This window comes from Sparus aurata, chromosome 24 (assembly GCF_900880675.1).
Source record: "Sparus aurata chromosome 24, fSpaAur1.1, whole genome shotgun sequence".
Classification (NCBI taxonomy): Eukaryota; Metazoa; Chordata; class Actinopteri; order Spariformes; family Sparidae; genus Sparus; species Sparus aurata.
The window spans coordinates 21,231,737-21,257,102 of record NC_044210.1 but is presented as its reverse complement, the minus strand read 5'-3'; the positions used below and the strand labels follow the sequence as shown (position 1 = coordinate 21,257,102).

Sequence of the window (25,366 nt, the reverse complement as noted above, 5' to 3'; positions counted from 1 at the left end):
TAACACAAAAAATGTGTTGTCACATACTTAACACATTTTGTGTTGATTTAAACACAAAATGTGTAAAGAAGCCTAAAAGCTTAACATATAGTGTACTGGACAATTTAACACAGTTGTGTGTTATTTTACATGGCGGGATTTCAAATTAAGCGTTATTAATAAAGGTAATAGTGACAGTCCTCTTTTTCCAACGTGTTTCAGACAAACACAATACAACAGCTAGTTATAGACAGACAGACATACAATAGGCTATAATAACATCCAACAAAAGTGCCAAGTGGGAGCAGATAAAGCAAAAGGACTTTTTCCGACATGCACATAGGTCCCTGCCCTTGCGTTTCAGCCCAGGTAAACCTGTGCAAGGCAGGCTTGTGCAGGAAGGGGCCTTCCCTTCTTCATTGTTCTCCCTTCGCGCCACATTTGACAAAAAAGGACAAAAGGTGGAGGCCGCATCACCCGGTGTGCACCAAGACCCTTGGGTAAGTATTAATATATTATCTTAATGTGCCTCATCAACATGTAAAGCGTCAGGGTAAATTTGGAATGTAAATAATCCACCAACTCAATCATATTTTTAACGGAATTCATGATAAATTTTAGCTTTGTTCAGCAGGGCTGCTTGTGAGCTAGCTAGCTGGCAAAAGGCAAACTTCTGTTGTGGTTTTTAAGTTTATTTCTTTAAACCATATTACCTAACACGACGTAAATTTTAATTTGTAACTTTACACAGTCGCCCGTCTAAACTTGGCACGAGACTGGTGAATTCTAACATTAATGTCAGGTAACTAGCACATTGCAATTTGTTGCTATTAGCATTAACTGCCATGTTGATGCAGGTGCACCTCAGAGTTTAGTTTGGGAAAGGAGACTGTTTTGAGCCATTAACTATTAAGCACAGGTCGGTGTGTTCCTTCAGTTCTGAATTGCTTGCTTTGAACTGTGGAGAGTTAAGGTCGGGCTGGCGATGGTTCATTTTAATGCTGCTTTTTCTCCTGGTCGTGTGGTTTTTAAATTGCTGCAGGTTACCTCCCAGGCTTGATGTTAACCTTAGTTCTCCCCAACACCACGGCAGGGAGAGGTAACGTTAAAGTGGAGCTGGTGGTGAGTGTTTCAACGGTGCTTTTAATACCTTTTGTCCGAGTAGGTCGGTTTTGAAATGCTGCTGGTTATCTCCCTGGGGTCAGACGGATTTCCGACATTCCTTGGGAGGACTGATGCGATGGGAGCGCAAACCAGACGACCCTTCCTCCTTGCACTTGGACAGCAAAAAAACAAGATCCAAAGGTGTGTAGTGTGTGGAGAAAATATATTTTGTTTTACTAGTGCAAAGTGCCTGTGGTGGGTGTCCCCCCCTCTCCAACCTTGAAGTGATTGATTCCCTCTGTTCACATGCTGGGGTACTTTACACACGAAATCCTGAGAACTATGGCTTAACTTCAGATCGTCAATTTTAGTCATGGTTATTTCTATCACAGGTTCTGCATCGTCCTGGATCAAAAAGGCGATCCCCTGCAAAGGCCAGACTGCCGTGGCAGCCTTTGATGAGTTATTTAAGGCTCATTATGTCTTCGGGCTCAACTACGACAACATGCTCCGCGGCTTTTACACGTTCCTTCAGACAACAGTCTACCACATCGATGCTGAGACCACGAAGGAGACCCTGCGTGTGAAGGAACTTCGTACGCGCCTGCTGCAGCGGGAAAACGAAGTTGACACAGAGTTGCAGCGAGAAAACGAACTTCCCACCAAGCTGTTTGGGTAAACCTATGTGTTGTTTGTAAGGAGTACTAGAACACAATTTATATTTTATGTCGACATTTAAAGTTTCAACATAGACTCTACCCTGGGTATAACAACTTGAGGTACACATGGAGCAGCTTACCTACTTCAAACCATTTGATGGACAGTATTCAAATGAGAACAGAGACCACATACCTCGTTCCATATTGTTTTATTTTGGATATGTAATGCAGTTGTATATGCTTCAAAGTGTTGTCTATAGAGGCCAGTATTTCCTGTATTGTATGATGCCACACCTGATGACTGTGCTAGCATGACGGCAGTGTGGTACAGCCTATTTGAGTCGCTGGTCCTATTTTGTTTGAAAGCCTCCAATGAAATGAAATTTCAATGTGTTGTGGTGCACCTTCCAACTAGTCAAATGTTAATGTGTTTTTAAAATAAAAATGACTAAATTCAAATGCTTTAATTTTTATTGTACTAGTTATTATGGAGTCAACACCTGCAGGAGTCATCGACTAACCCCTGCTTGAGAGTTATTAAGTGACAATGCATTGGTGTTGAGGAACACCTGGTGGGTGTAAAGCAAGTACCCATAAGTGTCAAATCCCAACTACCCACATAGTCAATACTTAACTCCAAACATGGTGTTAAAATCCCAACTCTCTTACTAAGTGTTAAATTAACACTTTCTGGTGTGGAACTTATAGGACACCAGGAATAGTGTTAAAATGAACTCCCATGGAGTTAATTTGACTCTGCTGATTTTGCTACTGTGACATAAAGAGTTAGTTCATCTGTTCCACAAACTGTTCTAAAGAGTAGAATAAGTGTGTTTATGTCATTTACTGTTTGTGTTTGTTGTCACTTGGAAGATTCATAATGAACAAAGTGTATGTACACAACTTTTTTATATTTATTCATTTTCAGTTTTACAACACGGACAGATAAACACAACCCAACACACACATACATTTCTACACATGGAAGAAGAAATACATAAACAGTTTGCTCTCCTAATGACCTTTCAGGAAGTTCTCTAACATAATGGCATTTGGGTCCAAGTAATTCAAATAAGGTTCCCAAACTTCATTAAATTGTTTCTACATATCAAGTATTCCAGAGGCACTAAATCAAACAGCACCGTATGGCCACCTTTAACAGTCCTGGTACTCTCTCACTTATCCACTGCAGTAAAATATTGTTCCTCGCTGCACATGTGAGAGAACGACACAGTCTCTGATTGGTTAACATAACATATCTGGCAGGAGGCCTAGGATGAGAAACGCTGGGTCCATCTCTGGCTTCAGTCCTCGTATCTTTTCAATTTCAGTTCAGACATTTGACCAATATCTTTGTAACTTATGGCCAAAGACAATGAGTTAGAGTACCAGTTTCTGTTTTACATTGAAGACACATTGCAGACAAAGTGGGATTAAGATTGTGTCTACGGTTCGCGGATACATGCATTCTGTGCAAAATCTTAAATTGTATCGAATTGGCACAATTACATACTGAGATTGATCCTGCATAGGTCCAAACATCTTCCCACTCAGTATCATTACTGCAACAGAAAGTTCCTTCTATGTTTCTCTCAGCTCTTGTAAAGTCACAGGTGGAACAACTTCATAGCTCTGTAGAGGAGACTGATAGATATTCTCCCAACTGTTCCAAACAAACAGTAGAGTACAGTAAGGAAAGGACAGTAGAGTACAGGACAGGACACTCTCCATTCTGTAATTATTGATTTTTAAAAAATGTGTTTTTGTGTTTGTGTCACTCAGCTGATGACATGACGTCGTACCGCCTCTGTCCACCGGGGGCTTCACGTGCAACACAAACAGCAGCTGCAAGAAGCCTCTGGCTGCAGTACGCAGATTGGAGCGTGGCTCAATGTGGGCGGAGTTAAACGTTTGACTCCGCCCACTGCACGGGCGCCATCTGGTGGCGGACATCAGGCAGCACATTCTCAAACGTCAATGCAGCACCGACGGACAGAGTGGCGTAAAACCCACGTATTGATGTAGAATACAGGGATGCAAACAGGAAAAGCTCAAAAAAGAGAGAGTTCCGCGGGGGGCTGGGGGGTTTCGACAGCCAGGGTGTGCATTTATAGCAGAGGAGACGTGACTTTGTGTTGTGATTATATTTGTAAATCTCTGTGTGTGTGCCCCTGTCTGGCAATGTGCCAATAGAGCTCAACAGTGAGGTTCCGGAAGTGAAAATGCCATTCATATTCTGCATATAGATTTTGATTATTGGCCATAATGTCGTAACCATCCAAAGTAGACTCACCACGAGCGATCAGATTGTCAAACGATGATATATGATCCTGTAGAAGCCACAAGTCCGTATGATATCAATCTTGTTTTGAGAAAAACATGTTTTATTCGCGATGTCATGGATAAGTACTACACTACCCACAATCCCATAGTGCAACAGCGACGTCTCTGAGTGGTGGAGCTCGCTGTTACCATGGAAATGTTTACCAAACCCCCGAATTTCATCTTAGCTAGTCACTGCTAACACTGAACTCTACGATGGTTTCCCACAGAGCGACCATGATGTCACTTTCTGACCTGCTGCGTTCATTTAGTGATGAGGAGAGTTTATTAAGGTTTCAGCCCAACATGAAATTTGGGGGTTCGGTAAACATTTACATGGTAACAGTGAGCTCCACCAATCAGAGACGTCGCTGTTACATTCGCAGTGGTTTATGGGATGAGTAGTTGCTTTACTCTTAAGATAATTATGTACACAGTCTTGTACCTTTGCTTTTTTCTCCATTTTCCAACATTTTTTTTGCGCCGAATTAAATGTTTTATGGTCACGATTCATCTGCTAGCTGATTGGCTTGGTTCCAGGCCTAAAACTCTTTATATAAGGATTTTATGAAACGTCAATGCAGTAAATGAATGGCAAAATTCACTTCCGGAACCGGAGCCGTTAAAAAAGTGGGCGGTCACTGTTGAGCTCTATAGGGCATGCACACCCCTGCTTGCATAATTTATTTTTTTGGCGCATAGTTTGCACTTAGCGCATCCCTTTTTATCAATTTGGGTGAAAACATCTGACAATGGAAACTTGTGTTTTACTTGCTTCACCTCAATTGAAGTTTCCACCTTCAACCAAGCCCACCTCCAACTGCTCTTGCAACCTGAGTCCAGTTTACGGACTATCAGTGCATCCTTCTCCTCAAACTCCCTCATTTTGAAATCAATGCAGAGTTGATAAAGTTAGCTAAAATAATGTTTAACGGCAGCATGATGAAAGTTATAGCTAGGTAAAGAGGAACTAAGCAGGATTTCTCCCGTGGCTATGCTACATTTTTACCTTAATTAAAAAGCTCCAGACTGTGATAATTGTGATTATCTACATGACTTGAGAGTTGTTACGAGTGAGAATGGAGGCTCTCTGCCTTCCACCTAGCGTCTCATCGCTGAAAACCAACCTTGAAACATCAGTGTACAGTGTTTCCCCACAAGTTTGTAAGGACACTGTGGCGAGTGGTCAGATCGTCCGATGGCGGGGGGCGGGGGGCGGCGCGCGATTGGACCGTATGTGTTTCGCTTTTACCGCGCACTGTTATGCGGACGGAGATGGATGTTACTCGGTCTCCCCTCACCGCGACACAAACACGCACTGTAACCAGCAAACTTTTGTTTTTATGACGGTGAAGACTACACAAATACACACACATAACAAATGTACATGGAGGAGAGGAGCATTACCAAAACAGCAGAAAAGCAACCAGACTTGCACATTAGTTCCTCTTTACTATAGCTAGCTAACAACATGTAATGTTAGCTCAAAATACATCATGACACACGAGGGCTATGCGTTTACAGGCTTATAAGGCTAATGTTCATTGACTAAAAAACAGTTCATAACCAAGCTAAATATGCTCAAAGCATAGCCAGCCAACGAAAAAAGCTATTGTTTTTAGCTAATATTAACTTTACCTTAGATGTTTCGATGCGCGACTCGATTGATGCGGTGAATGGCCAATCATAGATCAGCAGCTGGCTGACAGTTTTTTTGTTTCCCCCCCAGTTGTACTTCATTGGTTTTGCTTAGCGCAGGTCACCCCCCCCCCCCCCCCAAAAAAGAAAAACTCTTCGGATCGGAACGAATCACACAAGTGACCTATTTGGCCATGAAAAAAGGGAGTTTCGCTTCGCTTTTCGGCGCGCTGTTTGCATCCATGAGAATAACGAAGAATGCTCAGTTCAGGTCTGCATCCTTCAGAAGAGCATTTGAAGACCAATTACGTCACCACGCCACGCGAAGGCTGTCCCAGTTTGAAGGCTCCTCCAAATGCAGCCTTTGTTTCCTTCTTTCTGGAGGACGCACCGCTACGATCCTTTGCAGCCTCACACATCCCAAGATTCTTTGTAAGCCCGAAAAATAAAGAAAGAAAATGGCTGCATCGCGTGATGCAGATCATCACTTTCACAGGCCTGGGCAGCAGAAATCGTGTCGTAAGGTTAAAACATCTGGTGAAATGCTCCAAAGGCTAGACCGTCCCACTTAACAACAGCTGACGAGGTTAACAAGGTCTCTACGAAGGACTCGCCTTCAAAGGCCGATTCCTTCAAAGGCCGAGTCCTTCAAAGGCAGAGTCCTTCAGAGGATGCAGACCCTGAACAGAAACACAGCTATGTCATTAAGTTCAATTAAACGGACCTCCAGTTTCACTGCTGTTGTTCCAGACAAAAGTAAAAGATTAAAATCATTATCTTTTTATTGTTTTATAGTTTAGAGGAGTTTTAATGTTGAACAGAACAGAACTTCTTCACTTCAGTCCGACTTTCACTGTCAATCACCTCTGTGAGAGCTCAGTCTTCTTCCTCCTCCTTTGCCTCTTCCTTCTCTTCCTTCCCCTCCTTCTTCAGGTCGGCGCTGAGGAGGAGGAGCGGTGTCCTGTGAGGAGGGGTCTGTCTCCGGGTATAAAGGCGGCCCTTCACGCCTCCTCCGTCCTTCTCCTCGCTCCTCCGGCGGCTCCTTCCTCCTCCTCGTGCGCGGCGGATCATCTTCATCATGGGCTTCGGTGACCTAAAATCAGCCTCCGGCCTCAAAGTGCTCAACGACTTCCTGTCGACCCGCAGCTACATCGAGGGGTGAGTTCTTCATCCCGCGGGAGGAAGAGTACAAACTCCGGCAGAGACGAGCTGCAGCTGCCGGCGGAGCCGCCATCTTGGCTCCGCGCAGAGCTAACGGCGGCTAACAGCTAATAGTTAGCTGACAGGCTGCTAGTGGCGCACAGAGCTTAACTGTAAACTAAACACGACACGTGGACGTGGAGCTGTAGAAAGTCTCCGCTTCGGTGTGACAGGTGTGAACTGAACACCGTAGAGAGGTTACAGGTAGCTTCATGCTGACGTCTGTCCGCATCGAGCCACATGGTGCTAACATGCTAACTGACTCCATGTTGCTACGTGTCGCATGAAGCTGCAGACTCACTGACATTAACATTACACATCATCACTGTCAGAATAAACAGCTCAGCACATCAGGCACGAGACTCCTGTCACCTGTCCTTCAATGGTTTATTAGCTGCGGCTGGTTTAACAGCAAATACAACTTTATTGAAATGTTAATGATCAACACAGACACACAGCTATTGAAACTTTTACAACTGGTCAATAAAGTTATCAGTTATTAATGTAAGAGTGCGAAGTTTATCAGAAGCTGTATGTCTGACAGCAAAGACGACTGACCACACATTGGTGCCTTCTGTCCTCAGGTGTGTGTGTGTTGATGACATACTTCCTGTCCTCAGGTACGTCCCCTCCCAGGCTGATGTGGCGGTCTTCGATGCGATCTCAGCCGCCCCCTCTGCAGACCTGTGCCACGCTCTCCGCTGGTACAACCACATCAAGTCATACCAGAGCCAGAAGAACAGGTGAGGTGTGTTTGTGTTTGTGTGTGTGTGTGTGTTGTACCTGAGGTCAGTGCCTAAGCCCCGTCTCCTGTGTTAGTCTTCCAGGTGTGAAGAAGCCCCTGGGTCAGTATGGCCCTGCAGGTGTGGCAGACACCACCTCAGGCTCTACCCCCACCTCAAAGGACGATGATGACGATGATGACATTGACCTGTTTGGCTCCGATGATGAGGTGATGTCACAGTGATGTCATCGCCATGCATCTGTTCTTGTTGTCGTCTTTCTGAATTATTCCCTGATCTGTGCCTTGCAGGAAGACTCCGAGGCTGCCAGGCTAAAGGAGGAGCGTCTGGCAGAGTACGCTGCCAAGAAGGCCAAGAGTAAGTGACATCACACTGATATCAGACTGACAGCCAATCACAGCACTGTGGAACAGTACTGATGAGAGGGCAGCAGTGAGGATCACATGACTGACGGGGAGCTTCCTGATAGGTCAGAGTTGCCGTCTGTGGCTGAAACCAGATTTCTTCAGACGGTTGAATCTCTACTCCCCGATTGGTCGACTCTTCATGATGATTAACCTATCACCATCTTTCGGCTGACTGCCTGATGCACACCTTTTATTAATTCGTCTGAGCGAGTCTCTGACTTCCTGTTAGTCCTACAGAGTGGCTTCCATGGTAACTGACTCCTCCCTCTTCCCACAGAGCCCACCCTCATCGCCAAATCTTCAATTCTATTAGACGTTAAACCGTGGGACGACGAGACGGACATGGCCAAGCTGGAGGAGTGTGTGCGCAGCGTTCAGATGGAGGGGCTGGTCTGGGGACAGTGTAAGAGTCAGATCACTTACTGTTATTAGGACTGATTATTGATCTGTGCAGACTTGATGATGATCTAACTCACCATCTTTCGGCTGAACACAAGATGATACTTTCTGATCTGAAAACTGCAGAGAACAGTCAAAGATCCCGACTGATTATTGACCAGTTATCTAATGATGACTTTTGTTTCTGTAGCTAAGCTGGTCCCAGTTGGTTACGGCATCAAGAAGCTGCAGATCGGCTGTGTGGTCGAAGACGACAAGGTGAGCACATTTACCTGTGGTGGTTTGAAATCTTTTTATATCTATGGAAGATTGGAGACAATTTTGAATCCTTCAGGTGCGACTTTAACGTCAAATTCTGAGCTGAAGTAAATGTTTCCCTCTTAACCGGTTTGTCCCTTTGTGCTGTCTGTCAGGTGGGCACAGACATCCTGGAGGAAAAGATCACAGCCTTCGAGGACTTCGTTCAGTCTATGGACGTTGCAGCTTTCAACAAGATCTGAACCCAACATGACGTTTTTAATAAAAAGCACTTGAAGAGAAAAAGTCGCTGGTGTCTGATGCTTATTTTCTACCCACCGTCAAACCTTTCAGTCTGAGATCAGGGAATAGTTCTGATGGTGAAACATGGAGGGTTATTAGTCTTTTTATGATGACTTGAGGTAAAGTTAAATTTTACGTTTTTAAGGCATTTATCAGAATTTCCTGTACTCATTTACCAACACTTTAATTTCCTTAAGTCTCTTTCTTTGCTGCCACCAAACTCTGAAACACCAGGATCCACATGTTGAGATTTGTAAAACTTATTTTTTTATTCCTGCTGATGTCACTAAAACGGCTGATGTCACTGTATAAAGCAGCTGATTTGTTTACATGAGAAATGTTTGAATAATGTTGGACTGAGCCCCAGATCTTTAAATCAGATTTCCAGGTGTAGTTCTGTGTGTGGTCTGCTGGAGGCGCTCTCGGTGTGTAGACATGTGGTGTGTGTGTGTGAGTGTAGCTCCCGATCTGACCTGCGGGCGGCAGTGTCTCCCTGCTGCTCTCTGGCCGTTTCCCGCCATGCCGGAGTTGGAGCAGCAGAAGAAGAGTCCGACCGGAAACTAAACAGAGCGGCGGAGCAGCGCGCGGCGGAAGAAGGACTTTAATCTGTTTGAAAGTAAACAACAACAAACAAACAGCGCCAGGTAATCGAACGGATCAATTATCGCTTATTTAATATCCGGGTCATTCAGCTGAACTAGACAATCAGCTTCTTGTTTGGACAACTGCTGTGCTAACAGGCTAACATGATGCTAACAGCTAGCCGTCTGCTAAGGCTAACAGTAGCTGTAACGGCAGTGACACGTCACCACCAGGTACGTCACCATGGTGACCACGTGTCCATGTGAAGGACGGTTTTAACGAGCCGTGATTAAACCGGACATGCTAGCATGCAGCTAGTTGGCTTCACTCTGACAGCCAATAAAAGCGCAGTTGGAAGCGGCAGCCAATCACAGCAGAGTTACAGCTGTGCTATGGTTAGTGTACGTCACAGAGACGACGGAATGTCTAAATAAAATATATTCTGTTATTTATATATATTAAGAACGTGTGGTTGATTTTATAGTCAGTGTATCAATAATCAAAGATAGTTTATTGATTTAACAGAAGTCTGTAAAATGTTTGTTCATTGTCTGACTTTAATAAAGTTGTGACAGTGAGGAACCCGATCAGAGATCAATACCTGCTCTCTCTGAGTATCATGTGACCTATTAATGTTCTGGATCAGTATATCTGCTATTAATCTATGACAGACCAGCACTGACTCTTTGGCTCTGTTGATTTATTAATTGATTAAGAGACAGTTTGTTATGGACAGACCTCTCATGATAATTGATATCTTTATGTCAGTTGATCTTCTGCAGCTCGTCCGGTGATGATTTCATAAATGGACAGAAACATCAATAACATTCAATGATATTGATTATTTTTAATTGCTATGAAATTCTGTTGCGGTTTTGCTGTTAGCATGATGCTAACAGCTGTTAGCGTGTAGTTTGTTAAATTAGCTGTTTCCTCCTTAGGCTCATGGACCCTCCACCTGAAACTCTCACCTGGTTACCATTGGTTACAGCATGGAGTGCTTTGATTGGAAGGTTTACGTACTGACTGCACTGCGTCCAGGTGAGATGTCTTTCACATTTCATTAACGTCACATTTAGTAAACATTTAGTTTCAGTTTTACAGTAAATCAACAAAATATTAATATTCAAAACAGAAAACTTTATATGACATTAACGGTCAGTGAGGATGTGATGTGTACTGCTGTTCACCTGGAGGTTATAACACTGAAGGGTAGTTCAGGTGATTTCAGTCCGAAAGTCACCTGTAACAACACACAGATGGCAGCCATGTTTGCTTAGTGTTTCTGCTTTAATTCAAAGAAGTGACATGTGTTAAACGACTTGGTGAGTGAACCTGTTGATTGATAAGTAACGTGTGATCAATACCAATCACATCTGTTTCAGAGCTCCAGTCAGCAGCAGGATGTCAGACTCCTCTGATGAAGGTAAACACTGAAAACACACTGATGAAAGATTCAATATCATTACCACACTGATTATACTGTGTGTGTGTGTGTGTGTGTGTGTGTGTGTGTGTGTGTGTGTGTGTCAGATGACCAGAGAAAGGCGGAGTCTACCAGCAGGTGAGTCCACCTGTTGACTTTTCTCACTCTTGATCACAGATATTAGATATCCAAAGGTCATGAGTTCAGATTCCTCCACCAACCAAACTCTGCTCACTTTTCTTAAAATTTAGGAGAAAAGGAATGTGACCATGATTTTAAATGTGTGATAGAAAAACAGAAAATAATAAAAGTGTCTCAATTTAGTTTTTGTGTTACAAAGAAAAGCATCAAACCCTGAAATCTGAGAATGACCAAACTATTCTCAGAATATTCACAGATTAATTGTTTCAGCTCAATCGGAGGTTGCAGGTTTATATTAAGTGTTACTTTAAAAATAGCTGCTGTTTTCAGAGGTCAAAGGTTTTTTTCACCCCCTCTCTGTCTGACAGGATGTGGGCGGAGTCTCAGCCAGGTCCGTCCAGGTGTCAGTCCAGCAGACAGGGTTACTGTGGATACTGTAGAATCCTCTACAGCAACCTGGACCAGGTACACACACCTCACAGAGCTTAGGTCATGTGACCTGAGCTGTCTAATCAGAGTTGACAGCATGTTAATGACATCATACATCTCTTCTCTCAGCACCTGTCCAGTCTCAAACACCTGGACTCTGTCCGGGCGTCCTCCCGAGGCTCCAGCACCGTCTCCTCTGCCAGCAGCAGCAGAACCAAACTAACCCTGTTGGAGCGCTTCCTGCAGGATGTCCTGCAGCACCACCCGCACCGTTACAAGGACCTCAGGTAACTAAAACAAAACACACCCAGATTGATTGAATGTGATTTATTGACTGATGAAATAATAGGCGCGGTCAAGTTGAACTCCAGCTGACTTCCTGCAACAGCTAGATCTGCTGGCGACTGCAGGGGTGGGGATACAAAGCGCTGCTATGAAGTTGGACACTCTCTATTTCCCGTAGAGTGACGAAACATGTATATTTTGTAATTGCTTTCCTTCAAACGGTCACACAGTGGTGCATTAATGGTCCAACTGGTTTATCAAGAGTACATGAATAGCCTAAATGTTGTTTTACTGTAAATGCTCATGTTCCGTTTTCCTTGTAATGTCACCATTAAATAGGGTTGCCAACCGTCCCTTGAAAAACGGAATTGTCCCGTATTTTGAAACAGTCACACGTCCCGTATTGAGCTGAAAAGGGATGCACTTTGTCCCGTATTTCCGCGAGAATCAAAATGGTCTTTAAAATGTCAATGGAATCAATGAATGACAGGGCGTTTTATACGAACATTTACGGTAATCTTATTGCCAGCCCTCTCCTGCTCTGTGACCAATGAGCTGACAGCACACTCCCACACAAGAATAACAATGCAGAATCCGGCTCTTCTCATTGGACAAGGTACTGTTGGCAACCCTACCATTAAATAAATTTGAACTTTGTCTATCTGGTACATTATAGTAAGTCTTGCCCAATAACAATACAATACAATACAACAGTTATTAATTATTATGATGACAACTGTGCTTAGGTGCATGATTATATCACAGCTGAGGGGAATTTGCTGACTACATTTAACCAATATGCATAACTATAGACACATAAGATGAAGCATTTTCTCATATCAACATTATTCACAATGAATGAAATACATTTCACTGAATGAATGAAATACAATAATCAGAACAAATGACTGAATCAGATGCCTTGTCCCGCTGCGCCATCTCATCACATGCAGAATAGCTCAGGATAATTCTTTGTATTGTTAATGTGACGGGAACAGAAAGGGTTAATTAATAAGAGCGGATGGTACAGATAACACTGAACCTGTATTGTCTGTAGTTAAGCACTTCTCCATCATCACCACAAGTAGGGTGACAGAACTAAGCAATTTATTGACGACATCTTTTAGGGTTGTTGCTTTACATGAAGGATTTTATAGGTTTATTCATGGTGACTATCCCATAGCCGCAGCCACACGGCTGCTACTTGTCTTAAAGTATTTGATATTTGAGTAGAAAAGAGGCAGAGGCACTTATGGATATTGAAATTCATCGAAACACACGTCATATACGTCAGCGTAGATGAGAGCCAATTAGGGCAAAGTCCTGACGTCATGAAGGTGGGTCTAGGCTCGCGCAGCACCTGGAGAGCAACTGCGCAACTGCTCTGCAGCCGCCTTACTCCCGTGATAACTTAAGGTCCTGTGACATCGGATGTGGTGCAGAAACCACTCCCATCCAGGTCATCGTGGACACATTTTAACCAGCATGCATCACGATTTAGGCAGTGCTGCGCCGTGCTGCGCCGTGCTGCGCCGTGCTGCGCCGTGCTGCGTGATCATGAACTCGCCTAATATGTTGGTCTCTCCATCAGGCCGTCACACGCTGACCTCCCATCAGTCTCAGCCCCTCCTCTGCCAAGGGAGGAGCTTGATGAAGTCTGTTTCTCTGACAACGACAACCAGTCGCTGGGAACCCGTGAACACCTGCCCAGCTCTGACAATGCCTCCTGTCAGCCGGCCAATCAGGAAGAGGGCTGTACACACAGCCAATCAGACGAGGGGGCTATTCAACAGAGTGTGTCCGCACCAGTCAGAAAACAGGAGGAAGAAGGGGTCGCCCCCATGGGGCACACCCACCCACCACACATGCAGGCCCTGCCCCCACACATACAGGCCACGCCCCCTGTCCACAGGAAGGCCCACAGAAAGACGAACAGGAGGAAAACCAGTGAGTCTAACTCCTCACCACCCCTCAGGGCTCCAGACCCCAACCCGTGTTCAGACCCTGGTCTTTGGGCCACCTCAAACCTGAGGCCTGGCAGGGATCCTGGCCCCAGCCCCGATCTGCACCCTGGTCCTCGGGCCCCCTCAAACCTGAGGCCTGGCAGGGATCCTGGCCCCAGCCCCGATCTGCACCCTGGTCCTCGGGCCCCCTCAGACCTGAGGCCTGGCAGGGATCCTGGCCCCAGCCCCGATCTGCACCCTGGTCCTCGGGCCCCCTCAAACCTGAGGCCTGGCAGGGATCCTGGCCCCAGCCCCGATCTGCACCCTGGTCCTCGGGCCCCCTCAGACCTGAGGCCCTGGCTGAGCTGGCAGAGGGAGAGAAGGGAGGTTCAAAAAGAGGAGACGTTCTCTTCGGACCACAGCGACCCTCTGGACCGGACCATCGAGGAGGTCTGTCTGTTTGTCTTGTTTACATGTCGTTGTTGACGTCAGGAGGAACAGCTGATTAAATCACGTGTTTTGTCCATTAGGTGATTAAGATATGTTGTTATGGCGTCACTTCCACTTCCTGCCAGCAGGAGGAGACAGACAGCTTCCACTTCAGCCTTCCTGTCTCCATGGAAACACAGAGTGATGACTGGGACTCACCTGTGCAGGTATGAGGGATGTGGCAGCAGTCCAGGAGGTCATGTTGTTTTCTGTTTGTTCTGAACTTCTTGTTTCTGTCCTGTTGGTTTACAGCGTGACACACTGCTCGCACACACTCCTGTCCAGGTGAGCCATGTGGACGAGCAGGACCTCAGCCGTCTGATGGATGTTCAGGTAGACCTGGAGGACCAGGTGTACTCATACCAGCTTGACACTGCCCTCCGTGGCGAGCGGCGAGCAGGGGACGGAGCCAAGCAGAAGGAGGGTTTCTGGACTCTGCCGATAGAGGAGGTGCTGCCAGCCCCGGCACACATCCCAGAATCCTTCAGGGGGAAGACCTGGACCCAAATCGAACAGGAGGACGAGGAGAAGGTGGAAAGACTGGTTCGGCAGTTTAGACGGGACAGGTTCATCTGCTACTTCGACAGCGAGTCCTTGGCCAGGTGACCCATACACTCACCTGTGCTGTTAATATATACACACACTCACCTGTGCAGTGTTGTCTAGGTCTGATTTTAACTATGTTTTGATATTATTAAATACCTGAAGGTTGTTTTCTGCTGATGTCATCGGCGTCAGGTATGGTAGGCGAAGTCAAAACAAGAAGGGCCGAGCTGAGAACCAAGAGGTGGAGCCAGATGGTGGCGCGCTACCCTTATTGGACGGTGATGAAGATGACTCTGCATATGTCAGGAGGAGGAGGAAGAGGAGGGCCTTCAGAGTGGCGTCCAGGTGTCAGGTGAGAACAAGGGTAATTGTCACCGTCTGAAGTCACTTCCTGTATGTAGAAAAACTGCAGCTGTTGTGCGTCTCTTCAGGTGGTCAAAGTGAGTCACAGCACTCAGACCGTCCGATTGGTTGTCCCAGCTGTATGTCAGCCACCTGCGGAAGCTCCTCCCACCAGCATCCCTGGAGCCAATCAGGATGCAGCAGAGAGGACTCCTGATGTTCAGACCTGGCGTTGCCTCCCTCCATCGTACTCAAACATTGTTACACCTCTGCAGCCTCGCACCTCTCTGGTCTACCTGCTCTGCTCGCCCTCAAGCCCCGCCCCCACCTGCACACCTGCAACTAAGCGCTGCAGGAAGAAGAGACGTCCGCTGGACCTGCAGGGGTTGATGGTCAAATACAAACAACTTCCTGTCAGGTTCTACGACCCCAGCAGCAACCGCATCCTCAAGAACCCGCCCAAAGGCTTCCTGTGGCGAAGAGGCTCCGCCCCCTCCAGCCTGCCGCCGTCCTGTGTCCGGCAGCTGTTCAGAAGTCTGAGTCCTGACCTGAACGCTGATAGGCCGTCAGGAGAGGGGGTGTCAGGATCGTCCAGGGTCAAAGGTCACAGATCGTCAGACTCATCCTTTAGCCACGCTAACAGTTTCCTCCTGAGCACGCTCAGTAGAGACTCAGCACAGACGGACAAACAGGACACGGCCAGAACACGGGGCATGACTCCTCAAGCCCCGCCCCCTTCACCTCACAACAGGTCAGAACGGGGGAGGGGCAGAAAGAGGGACAGGACGCGCTCCCTAGTCTCCAAGAGGAGAACCAGGGCTCAGGCCACGCCCCTGCAGCCCAGGAGAGAAGGCCTGCGACGAGCAGGACCCGGCAGGAGGGTCCCCGGCTCGACAGGCCCGCTTTACTCCCCCCCACCCCGCCGGGGGAGGGCTCGCAGGGGGCGGGGCTGCGACAGGAGCCGCAGGTAGCAGAGCACCTGGTCAGGTAGTGTGATACCTGGCCAGGTAACGGCCTCGTTTATAAACAGATAACAGATTGATTCCAGGCAGCAGTCAGGACGTTAAATGATCAATCATTTTTGATCAGGTAATTAAACCTGATTGCTGATTGAGTCTGTTTATAAAAGAGGCTGCTGGACTTTAATGAACTCCATGTGGAAGTCTGTAGACGTCGATATTAAAATTAAATCATCAACCTGAAAAGGTCATTTTACATTTGTGTGCAAATGAGAAAAGGAAACATCTGAGACTAAAGATGTTAAAATCTTTATTTTGTTTTCCAGTTTGATATTTTCTGGTTCATGATTTGAACTTTGACACTTTCAGTTTCAAACACGAACAGCTTTTTGATTCTTTAATAAACCTCATGAAATAAAATAAATTATAAGATCAAACATTTAAATGTTATTATGGTGAAAATATCATAGGATACATTTAACATTTTGTCTTCAAATTTTAGAACTTTGGTTCATGTCAAGTTTGATGAGAGACTTTAAATTTTTAATCTTTTACACATAAAATTAACACAAGATTGAATGTTTTAGTGAGTTCTGTTCTTAATCACAAGAATTAAAACTGAATGTGTTCGTGCACACAAATGGAAAATGAAATATTTGATTCTAATGCTGGCAGCTGAACGTCTCCACATGAACACCTGAAGCCTGAGTGTCAGGTGAGACGTCCGTCAGGTACTGTTGTCTGTTAATGTCTGCAGTTTTTATACATTTACACTTGTTTATTCAAATATTTAAAGAGCTCATGTTGAATAAACAACTTTTATGAACTGAATGCGTCTCTGTGGTCTCTGAGTCTCAGGTGACACGGACTGAAGCATCATCACAGGTTAGTTACAGATCCGTGTACCTGCAACCTCGATCTCTGTGTGTGTGTGTGTGTGTGTGTGTGTGTGTGTGTGTGTGTGTGTGTGTGCCTTCAGGTCTTCAGTGTGTGTTATTGTTTGCTCTCACAGCCTCCACCAGGTGGTGTATCGAGTCTCCCACCTCATCTGCAGCCTCCAGAAGCTCCGCCCTCTTCCTCTCACCTGGAAACATTAAATTAAAGAGTGACGGTGTGAAGGTGTGAGCTTCAGGTTCCTCACAGACAGTCTGTAAAAACCAGCATCGCACATCTCACTGCCACGGAGTCTCAAACAATAAAACCACTGACTCAGAACTGAACCAGTCTTACAGAACTGAACTGAAACATCACTTGTTTAAGTTTTTTTGTTTATTCTGAAATGTTCATGAAATAAATCCATTAGTTTCCATCCTACATATTATATTAGAACGATCTGTGCGTGGTTGTTCTTTTTTCTAATCAATATAAGACTCACATGTCTGCATCTCTTTCCACCTGTCTGTCTCTAGTCCCGTCTTCAGTCTGTCCACAGTCTCCTGCAGCAGCTCCTCTGGACTACAAATCCCATAATCCTCTTCTCCTTTAGACAGGCAGGTGTCTTCTACCTCTGTCCCCGCCTCCTCTGCTCCATCCTGTTTTCCTGTTGGATGACAGACAAGCCTGTTGCCTGCAGGATCCTCCTCCTCTTCACAGAGGATGTCATGTGATGGAGGTGTGTCCAGGTGCATTGTGGGAGATGGAGTTTGATGTTTCTCCTCATTACACTCATCTTCTGTCCTCAGCAGCACTATTTCTTCCTCTTCACCCTCCTCTTCCTCATCATCTGTGTCAGACATAAATGTGACGTGTCTCTGCGTGTCGGCGCTCCGTGGCACGTTGTCGTCATCGCTCCGTGGCGCGTTGTCGTCATCGCTCCGTGGCGCGTTGTCGTCATCGCTCCGTGGCGCGTTGTCGTCATCGCTCCGTGGCACGTTGTCGTCAGCGCTCCGTGGCACGTTGTCGTCATCGCTCCGTGGCACGTTGTCGTCATCGCTCCGTGGCACGTTGTCGTCAGCGCTCCGTGGCGTGTTGTTGGTGAGTTGTTGAGCCTCCATCTTGTTCAGAGCCTGTAGGAGAGACAAGTTTACATTTACTTGTTTACCCATGTGGCTACCAGTGTTTTTACCTATGTGTCTACCCATGTGTTTACCTGTGTGACCTTGCCCTGCAGACAGAGGTTGTGTTCTTTCAGTGTCTCCATGGCAACCTCCATCTCAGAGCACCTGTCCTCCAGGATGCCCTGCTCTGATTGGACAGTAAGCCTCCATGCCTGCAGCTGCTGCTCCAACAACCTTAGAACAACCACAAAAGAAGATGATGACCCGACACTCCAGACTCCTGATTGGTTGATTGTGATCTCTCACCATTTGTCTCTCTGCAGGTTTCTGACCTCAGTGATGAGAGCCGCTGCCTTCAACTGATCAACAACAAATTATGATTATCAATAATCATTAAGAATCATGAATATATAGATCATGTATTGATGAGGTGATCAGAGGTCACCTGCGGAGGCTGTGTCTCCTCATCAGTCTGCAGAGCTTTAGAGGAGCAGGGAGGAGATAGCACTGAGGCATCATGGGAAACATCTCTGTCAGAGGAGGGACTGTGACTGACAGTTGAGGCTGCCAATCGTGCAGAGGGATGAGAGGGGGGCGGAGCCCTGACAGAAAACTTTAGATTATTAAAAGGTGTTTAATGAGAGCATTTAATCGTTTAACTTAGGTTTCATAAACAATGAGGTCACCTGACTCACCTGTTCTGAGTATCTCCTGGCTCCGCCCACATCAGGACCCTCCCTCTTTCAGCCTCTATCTGAGCGTATCGCCGTGGTAACACAGCATGACGAGCACTGTGCACTAACGAGGACAGAGTCTCTCTCCAGGTGGGCTGACGGACACAAAGCGACAACTGTAATGGTACCTGTGTGTGTTAACCTGTGTTTGTTTACCTGTGTGTGTTAACCTGTGTTTGTTTACCTGTGTGCAGAACTCAAGCACTGGATGGTGAGTTTTGTGTTTTCTCGTCTGTCTCTCCGTCAGGAAGCAGCTCTGACACACGTGAATGTTCACACACTTCATGCAGCGATACCTGAAAATACACACACGCACACACACGCACACACAACTGAAGGACCTGTGTTTATTGGCTAGATTTGAAAGAAGCGCTCTGTTGGATATTGTCTCACCTGAGTCCAGTGATGGGGAAGGTCTTGCAGGTGTGACAGCGGACGCTGTGACTGACACTCCGACTGACAGACAGGCGATACAGAGTGGGTAGCCATAGCAACAGGTGTGGTTCGCTCTGTAGCCATGACAACACGTGTTGTTCACCTGCTGTCGGGGTCAACACCTGTAGACACGCAGAGTTAGTTTGTCGCCATGATGAACACCAATCAACTGCAGCTGAGGTTATTCTTTGTGTTCTCACCCCGTTAAAACATGACCTCACTGCCGGCTCCACGGCACCGAAGATTCCTTCTTCCTGCACCGCCGCAGGAACCTGAATACATCAACAAGCATTAGACAGAGAGAAAGGGGGCATGCTGGGAAATGTAGTTTGTTCTGTTTTTTTTTTTTTTTTTACCTGGCTGAGGTCCTGCAGTAAAGATCTGAGTCCAGACCTGCTGACTGATCCTGAACTGTTCTCTGCAACACTCACCAGAGCTGCAAACACCACATAAGACAGTACTGAAGGGAACACAGTACTTCCTGACAGTCAACGTGACCATTGTATTTTATTCTGAAAGTCAGAGTACTAAAGTGATGACAGGGAGAGAGGAAGGTTCTCACCTCTGTATTTTACCAACAGAGTGTCAGCTGACAAAGCAATGAGAGCCGTTTGAAGAGAACCAGCTGATACAGAACCAGCTGATACAGAAACAGGCTGGCTCCTGAAATATAATATACAGAGGTTTTTTTTATTTATATATATATATACACACACACACACACACACACATATATATGAAAAATATTTAAATATACATATTTACAGACTGTATATTTACAGACTGTACATTTGCTGACTGTATATTTAGTGACTGTATATTTGCTGACGGTACATTTGCTGACTGTATATTTGCTGACTGTATATTTACTGACTGTACATTTGCTGACTGTATATTTAGTGACTGTATATATGCTGACTGTATATTTAGTGACTGTACATTTACTGACTGTATATTTAGTGACTGTACATTTACTGACTGTGTATTTGCTGACTGTACATTTACTGACTGTACATTTGCTGACTGTATATTTAGTGACTGTATTTTTGCTGACTGTATATTTAGTGACTGTACATTTAGTGACTGTACATTTGCTGACTGTATATTTACTGACTGTACATTTGCTGACTGTATATTTGCTGACTGTATATTTAGTGACTGTACATTTGCTGACTGTATATTTACTGACTGTATATTTACTGACTGTATATATGCTGACTGTATATTTAGTGACTACATTTACTGACTGTACATTTGCTGACTGTATATTTAGTTACTGTATATTTGCTGACTGTATATTTAGTGACTGTATATTTGCTGACTGTATATTTGCTGACTGTATATTTACTGACTGTACATTTGCTGACTGTATATATGCTGGATGTATATTTAGTGACTGTACATTTACTGACTGCATATTTAGTGACTGTATATTTGCTGACTGTATATTTAGTGACTGTGTATTTGCTGACTGTACATTTACTGACTGTACATTTGCTGACTGTACATTTACTGACTGTTCATTTACTGACTGTATATTTAGTGACTGTATATTTGCTGACTGTAAATTTAGTGACTGTACATTTACTGACTGTACATTTGCTGACTGTATATTTACTGACTGTACATTTGCTGACTGTATATTTACTGACTGTATATTTACTGACTGTATATATGCTGACTGTATATTTAGTGACTACATTTACTGACTGTACATTTGCTGACTGTATATTTAGTTACTGTATATTTGCTGACTGTATATTTAGTGACTGTATATTTGCTGACTGTACCTTTACTGACTGTACATTTAGTGACTGTATATTTAGTGACTGTACATTTGCTGACTGTATATTTAGTGACTGTACATTTCTGACTGTATATTTAGTGACTGTATACTTGCTAACTGTACATTTACTGACTGTATATTTGCTGACTGTACATTTGCTGACTGTATATTTGCTGACTGTATATTTAGTGACTGTACATTTGCTGACTGTACATTTGCTGACTGTATATTTAGTGACTGTATATTTGCTAACTGTACATTTACTGACTGTACATTTGCTGACTGTATATTTACTGACTGTATATTTGCTGACTGTACATTTGTTGACTGTATATTTAGTGACTGTATATTTGCTAACTGTACATTTACTGACTGTATATTTAGTGACTGTATATTTGCTGACTGTATATTTAGTGACTGTACATTTAGTGACTGTACATTTGCTGACTGTATATTTACTGACTGTACATTTGCTGACTGTATATTTAGTGACTGTACATTTGCTGACTGTATATTTGCTGACTGTATATTTACTGACTGTATATTTGCTGACGGTACATTTGCTGACTGTATATTTGCTGACTGTATATTTACTGACTGTATATTTACTGACTGTATATATGCTGACTGTATATTTAGTGACTTCATTTACTGACTGTACATTTGCTGACTGTATATTTAGTTACTGTATATTTGCTGACTGTATATTTAGTGACTGTATATTTGCTGACTGTACCTTTACTGACTGTACATTTAGTGACTGTATATTTAGTGACTGTACATTTGCTGACTGTATATTTAGTGACTGTACATTTCTGACTGTATATTTAGTGACTGTATACTTGCTAACTGTACATTTACTGACTGTATATTTGCTGACTGTACATTTGCTGACTGTATATTTGCTGACTGTATATTTAGTGACTGTACATTTGCTGACTGTACATTTGCTGACTGTATATTTAGTGACTGTATATTTGCTAACTGTACATTTACTGACTGTACATATGCTGACTGTATATTTACTGACTGTTCATTTACTGACTGTATATTTAGTGACTGTATATTTGCTGACTGTAAATTTAGTGACTGTACATTTACTGACTGTACATTTGCTGACTGTATATTTAGTGACTGTATATTTGCTGACGGTACATTTGCTGACTGTATATTTGCTGACTGTATATTTACTGACTGTACATTTGCTGACTGTATATATGCTGGATGTATATTTAGTGACTGTACATTTACTGACTGCATATTTAGTGACTGTATATTTGCTGACTGTATATTTAGTGACTGTGTATTTGCTGACTGTACATTTACTGACTGTACATTTGCTGACTGTTCATTTACTGACTGTATATTTAGTGACTGTATATTTGCTGACTGTAAATTTAGTGACTGTACATTTACTGACTGTACATTTGCTGACTGTATATTTACTGACTGTACATTTGCTGACTGTATATTTACTGACTGTACATTTGCTGACTGTATATTTACTGACTGTATATTTAGTGACTGTATATATGCTGACTGTATATTTAGTGACTACATTTACTGACTGTACATTTGCTGACTGTACATTTGCTGACAGTACATTTACTGACTGTACAGTTACTGACTGTATATGTGCTGACTGTATATTTAGTGACTGTATATTTGCTGACTGTACATTTACTGACTGTACATTTGCTGACTGTACATTTGCTGACAGTACATTTACTGACTGTACAGTTACTGACTGTATATGTGCTGACTGTATATTTAGTGACTGTATATTTGCTGACTGTACATTTACTGACTGTACATTTGCTGACTGTACATTTGCTGACTGTATATTTAGTGACTGTACATTTGCTGACTCTACATTTGCTGACTGTATATTAACTGACTGTATATTTGCTGACTGTATATTTTCGGACTGTATATTTACTGACTGTATACTTGCTGACTGTACATTTACTGACTGTACATTTGCTGACTGTATACTTGCTGACTGTATATTTACTGACTGTATACTTGCTGACAGTACATTTACTGACTGTACATTTGCTGACTGTATACTTGCTGACTGTATATTTACTGACTGTATACTTGCTGACAGTACATTTACTGACTGTACAGTTACTGACTGTATACTTGCTGACTGTATATTTGCTGACTGTATATTTTCGGACTGTATATTTACTGACTGTATTTTTGCTGTACATCACTCTGACCTGTCATACAGTCTGAAGATCAGCCTGCTCGTCTCCTCTGGAGCCTCCACTGTCACATGACCCGGCACTTCCTGTGAAACACTGTGGAACATCCTGTTCAGGGTTCGGGTCACTTCCTGTCTGTTCAGCCACACATCCTGCAGTGCCTTAGCTCCCCCCATTGATACGAGCGCCGCTGTGACATGTCGAACAGACACGATGTCCACTGAAAACACACAAACACAACATCAGGTGCCAAAAGACAGACAGGAAGTGGAAAATACACACTGACCGCACATACAGACACTGGCCGCACATACAGAGACAGACAGACAGAGCACCAAGCCGCCAATTTGCCCGTCCTTTTGGCGGCTCTGCCCGCGGTTTTAGACAGAGGCCGGCAAATTGGGGGTCTGTTTTGGTCCGCCGATTTTCCGCCTCACCTGCTATCTAAAAACGAGGCGGCAATGTGCCGGCCTCTGCGTGAGGTGGGCGGAGGTGTCGATGACCTGCACTGTAGTGCGCCACACAGCCGGGGAGTTTTAAAACCAGGAAACAGCTGATCGCAGCAGTCAGTCCATCATTTCATCCGCGGACATTAAGATGAGCAAATGGACAGCGCTGAGATCTCTGTAGCTGTTTGGTTGTGTTAGCTTGTTGTTGTGTCGGCAAGCTAGGAACGGTCGCTACTTTCAAATTAAAAGCCCCCCGTTAAGAACCCAGTTCTAAACTCCAATGGGGTGCAATGTAAAGCTCTTATTTTGAAGACAAATTCTTTGTCACCGTTCACAGCCCAACTTCGAGCTTGTGAGCTGACTGCACACACACACACTGACTGCACATATACACACTGACTGCACATATACACACTGACTGCACACATACACACTGACTGCACATATACACACTGACTGCACATACACACACTGACTGCACACACACACACTGACTGCACACACACACACACTGACTGCACATACACACACACTGACTGCATACACATACACTGACTACACACACACACACACTGTACTAAAGGTGCTGTCCAGACTCACTGTGACAGAGTTTCTGCAGAGACAGAAGCTTCATGGCGACTCTGTAGACGGATGGCCGGATTTCATTCAGTCCTTCTGAAACGACAAATAAAAACATTGATAATATTTCTACATCAACACTGTGAGTGTGTTTGTCTCCACACAGCCGTGAACTGAACAGTAGAAGTCAGGAGAGATGAGTTTACCGATGCTGTCCAGATCCATGCTGAGTTCCACGTGATGTCAGTCTGAAAACAATCCAGACACGTCACGATAATTGTCAAACAGGACTAATTAATTATATGTACTGTTGTCAGAGAACCCATAACGATGTCCTGGTTTCATCAGATAAAAACTAGTTCTGCAAAGACATGATCCAGTTTCCAGCATGTGACCAGAAACAATTAGATTTCCATCAGTAGAACAGAAACAGATAGAACCGTAGAAACAGACTCACCGCCTTCCTTTCAGAGTTGAAACAGACAAACTGAAGTTGCTGAATTATGAATGAAGGTCTCATTTATCATCACAGCTCCTTCTCACCTGTCAGCTCCACTCACCTGCTGTTTGTGGACCAATTAGCAGCAGGCAGCGTGCTGACGTCAGGAGATCATTCTGACGAAGTGACGGATCACAAACTAAAACAACTCTTACTGTATGAAGGTGTTTCTCTAAAATAAACTGTCCACATGTTCAGAAAAACACAACACAAGAAAGAGAATCATGAGTTTCTCCAACATTAACCTGACCTCAGACTCTTGCTTTGACCTTTGACCTCTCCAAAGGGGGGCTGTTGGTGTTTGACCCTTCTTTTCTTTATTGGGCTTTAGTTTGATGACTTCCAGTATTTTCTGTACTTTAAATCATCATGTATCTTCAGAGGAAGCCGACTGAGAGGCTGAATTAGTAACAAGAGTGGCCTGATGCTGAAAACACACTCGGTACCTCCTCTGCTCTTTGTCTCTGCTGCCACTGAAGCTGATTGTCTCTGTCTCTGAGCTCTCTTTGTTTCTGGGTCGTTCGAGGACAAAACACTGCGGCTT

General features: G+C 44.4%; 3 protein-coding genes across 5 annotated transcripts; 2 read left to right on the top strand and 1 right to left on the bottom strand.

Annotated features, from left to right (window-relative positions):
* Window positions 1-6,575: 6,575 nt before the first annotated feature.
* Window positions 6,576-8,997, top strand: eef1b2 (eukaryotic translation elongation factor 1 beta 2). Its single transcript, XM_030409270.1, has 7 exons — window positions 6,576-6,860; window positions 7,523-7,645; window positions 7,722-7,854; window positions 7,936-8,002; window positions 8,330-8,455; window positions 8,642-8,709; window positions 8,865-8,997. Exons 1-7 carry the CDS (start codon window positions 6,781-6,783, stop codon window positions 8,949-8,951), a joined length of 684 nt encoding a protein of 227 aa, XP_030265130.1. The 5' UTR covers window positions 6,576-6,780; the 3' UTR covers window positions 8,952-8,997.
* Window positions 8,998-9,455: 458 nt separating this feature from the next.
* On the top strand, window positions 9,456-16,964 carry zdbf2 (zinc finger, DBF-type containing 2). Of its 3 annotated transcripts, XM_030409159.1 has the most exons (12): window positions 9,457-9,635; window positions 10,515-10,614; window positions 10,959-10,999; window positions 11,107-11,137; window positions 11,509-11,605; window positions 11,699-11,856; window positions 13,446-14,018; window positions 14,151-14,247; window positions 14,328-14,453; window positions 14,539-14,888; window positions 14,995-15,184; window positions 15,264-16,964. In XM_030409159.1, exons 3-12 carry the CDS (start codon window positions 10,978-10,980, stop codon window positions 16,143-16,145), a joined length of 2,526 nt encoding a protein of 841 aa, XP_030265019.1. In that variant the 5' UTR covers window positions 9,457-9,635; window positions 10,515-10,614; window positions 10,959-10,977; the 3' UTR covers window positions 16,146-16,964. The 3 variants fall into 3 exon arrangements, with proteins under 3 accessions (XP_030265017.1, XP_030265019.1, XP_030265018.1); XM_030409157.1 differs by having other exon boundaries at window positions 9,456-9,635; window positions 13,446-14,247; XM_030409158.1 differs by having other exon boundaries at window positions 9,460-9,635; window positions 13,446-14,247; window positions 15,025-15,184.
* Window positions 16,431-25,272, bottom strand: dytn (dystrotelin). Its single transcript, XM_030409191.1, has 14 exons — window positions 24,884-25,272; window positions 24,530-24,571; window positions 24,345-24,419; window positions 23,311-23,515; window positions 19,862-19,962; window positions 19,656-19,735; window positions 19,258-19,571; window positions 19,049-19,160; window positions 18,826-18,959; window positions 18,576-18,732; window positions 18,437-18,489; window positions 18,223-18,364; window positions 17,509-18,139; window positions 16,431-17,217 (listed from the first exon to the last, which is right to left on the bottom strand). The coding sequence occupies exons 2-14, from the start codon at window positions 24,546-24,548 to the stop codon at window positions 17,117-17,119; spliced, it is 2,124 nt and encodes a 707-aa protein (XP_030265051.1). The 5' UTR covers window positions 24,549-24,571; window positions 24,884-25,272; the 3' UTR covers window positions 16,431-17,116.
* Between the last annotated feature and the right edge of the window lie 94 nt (window positions 25,273-25,366).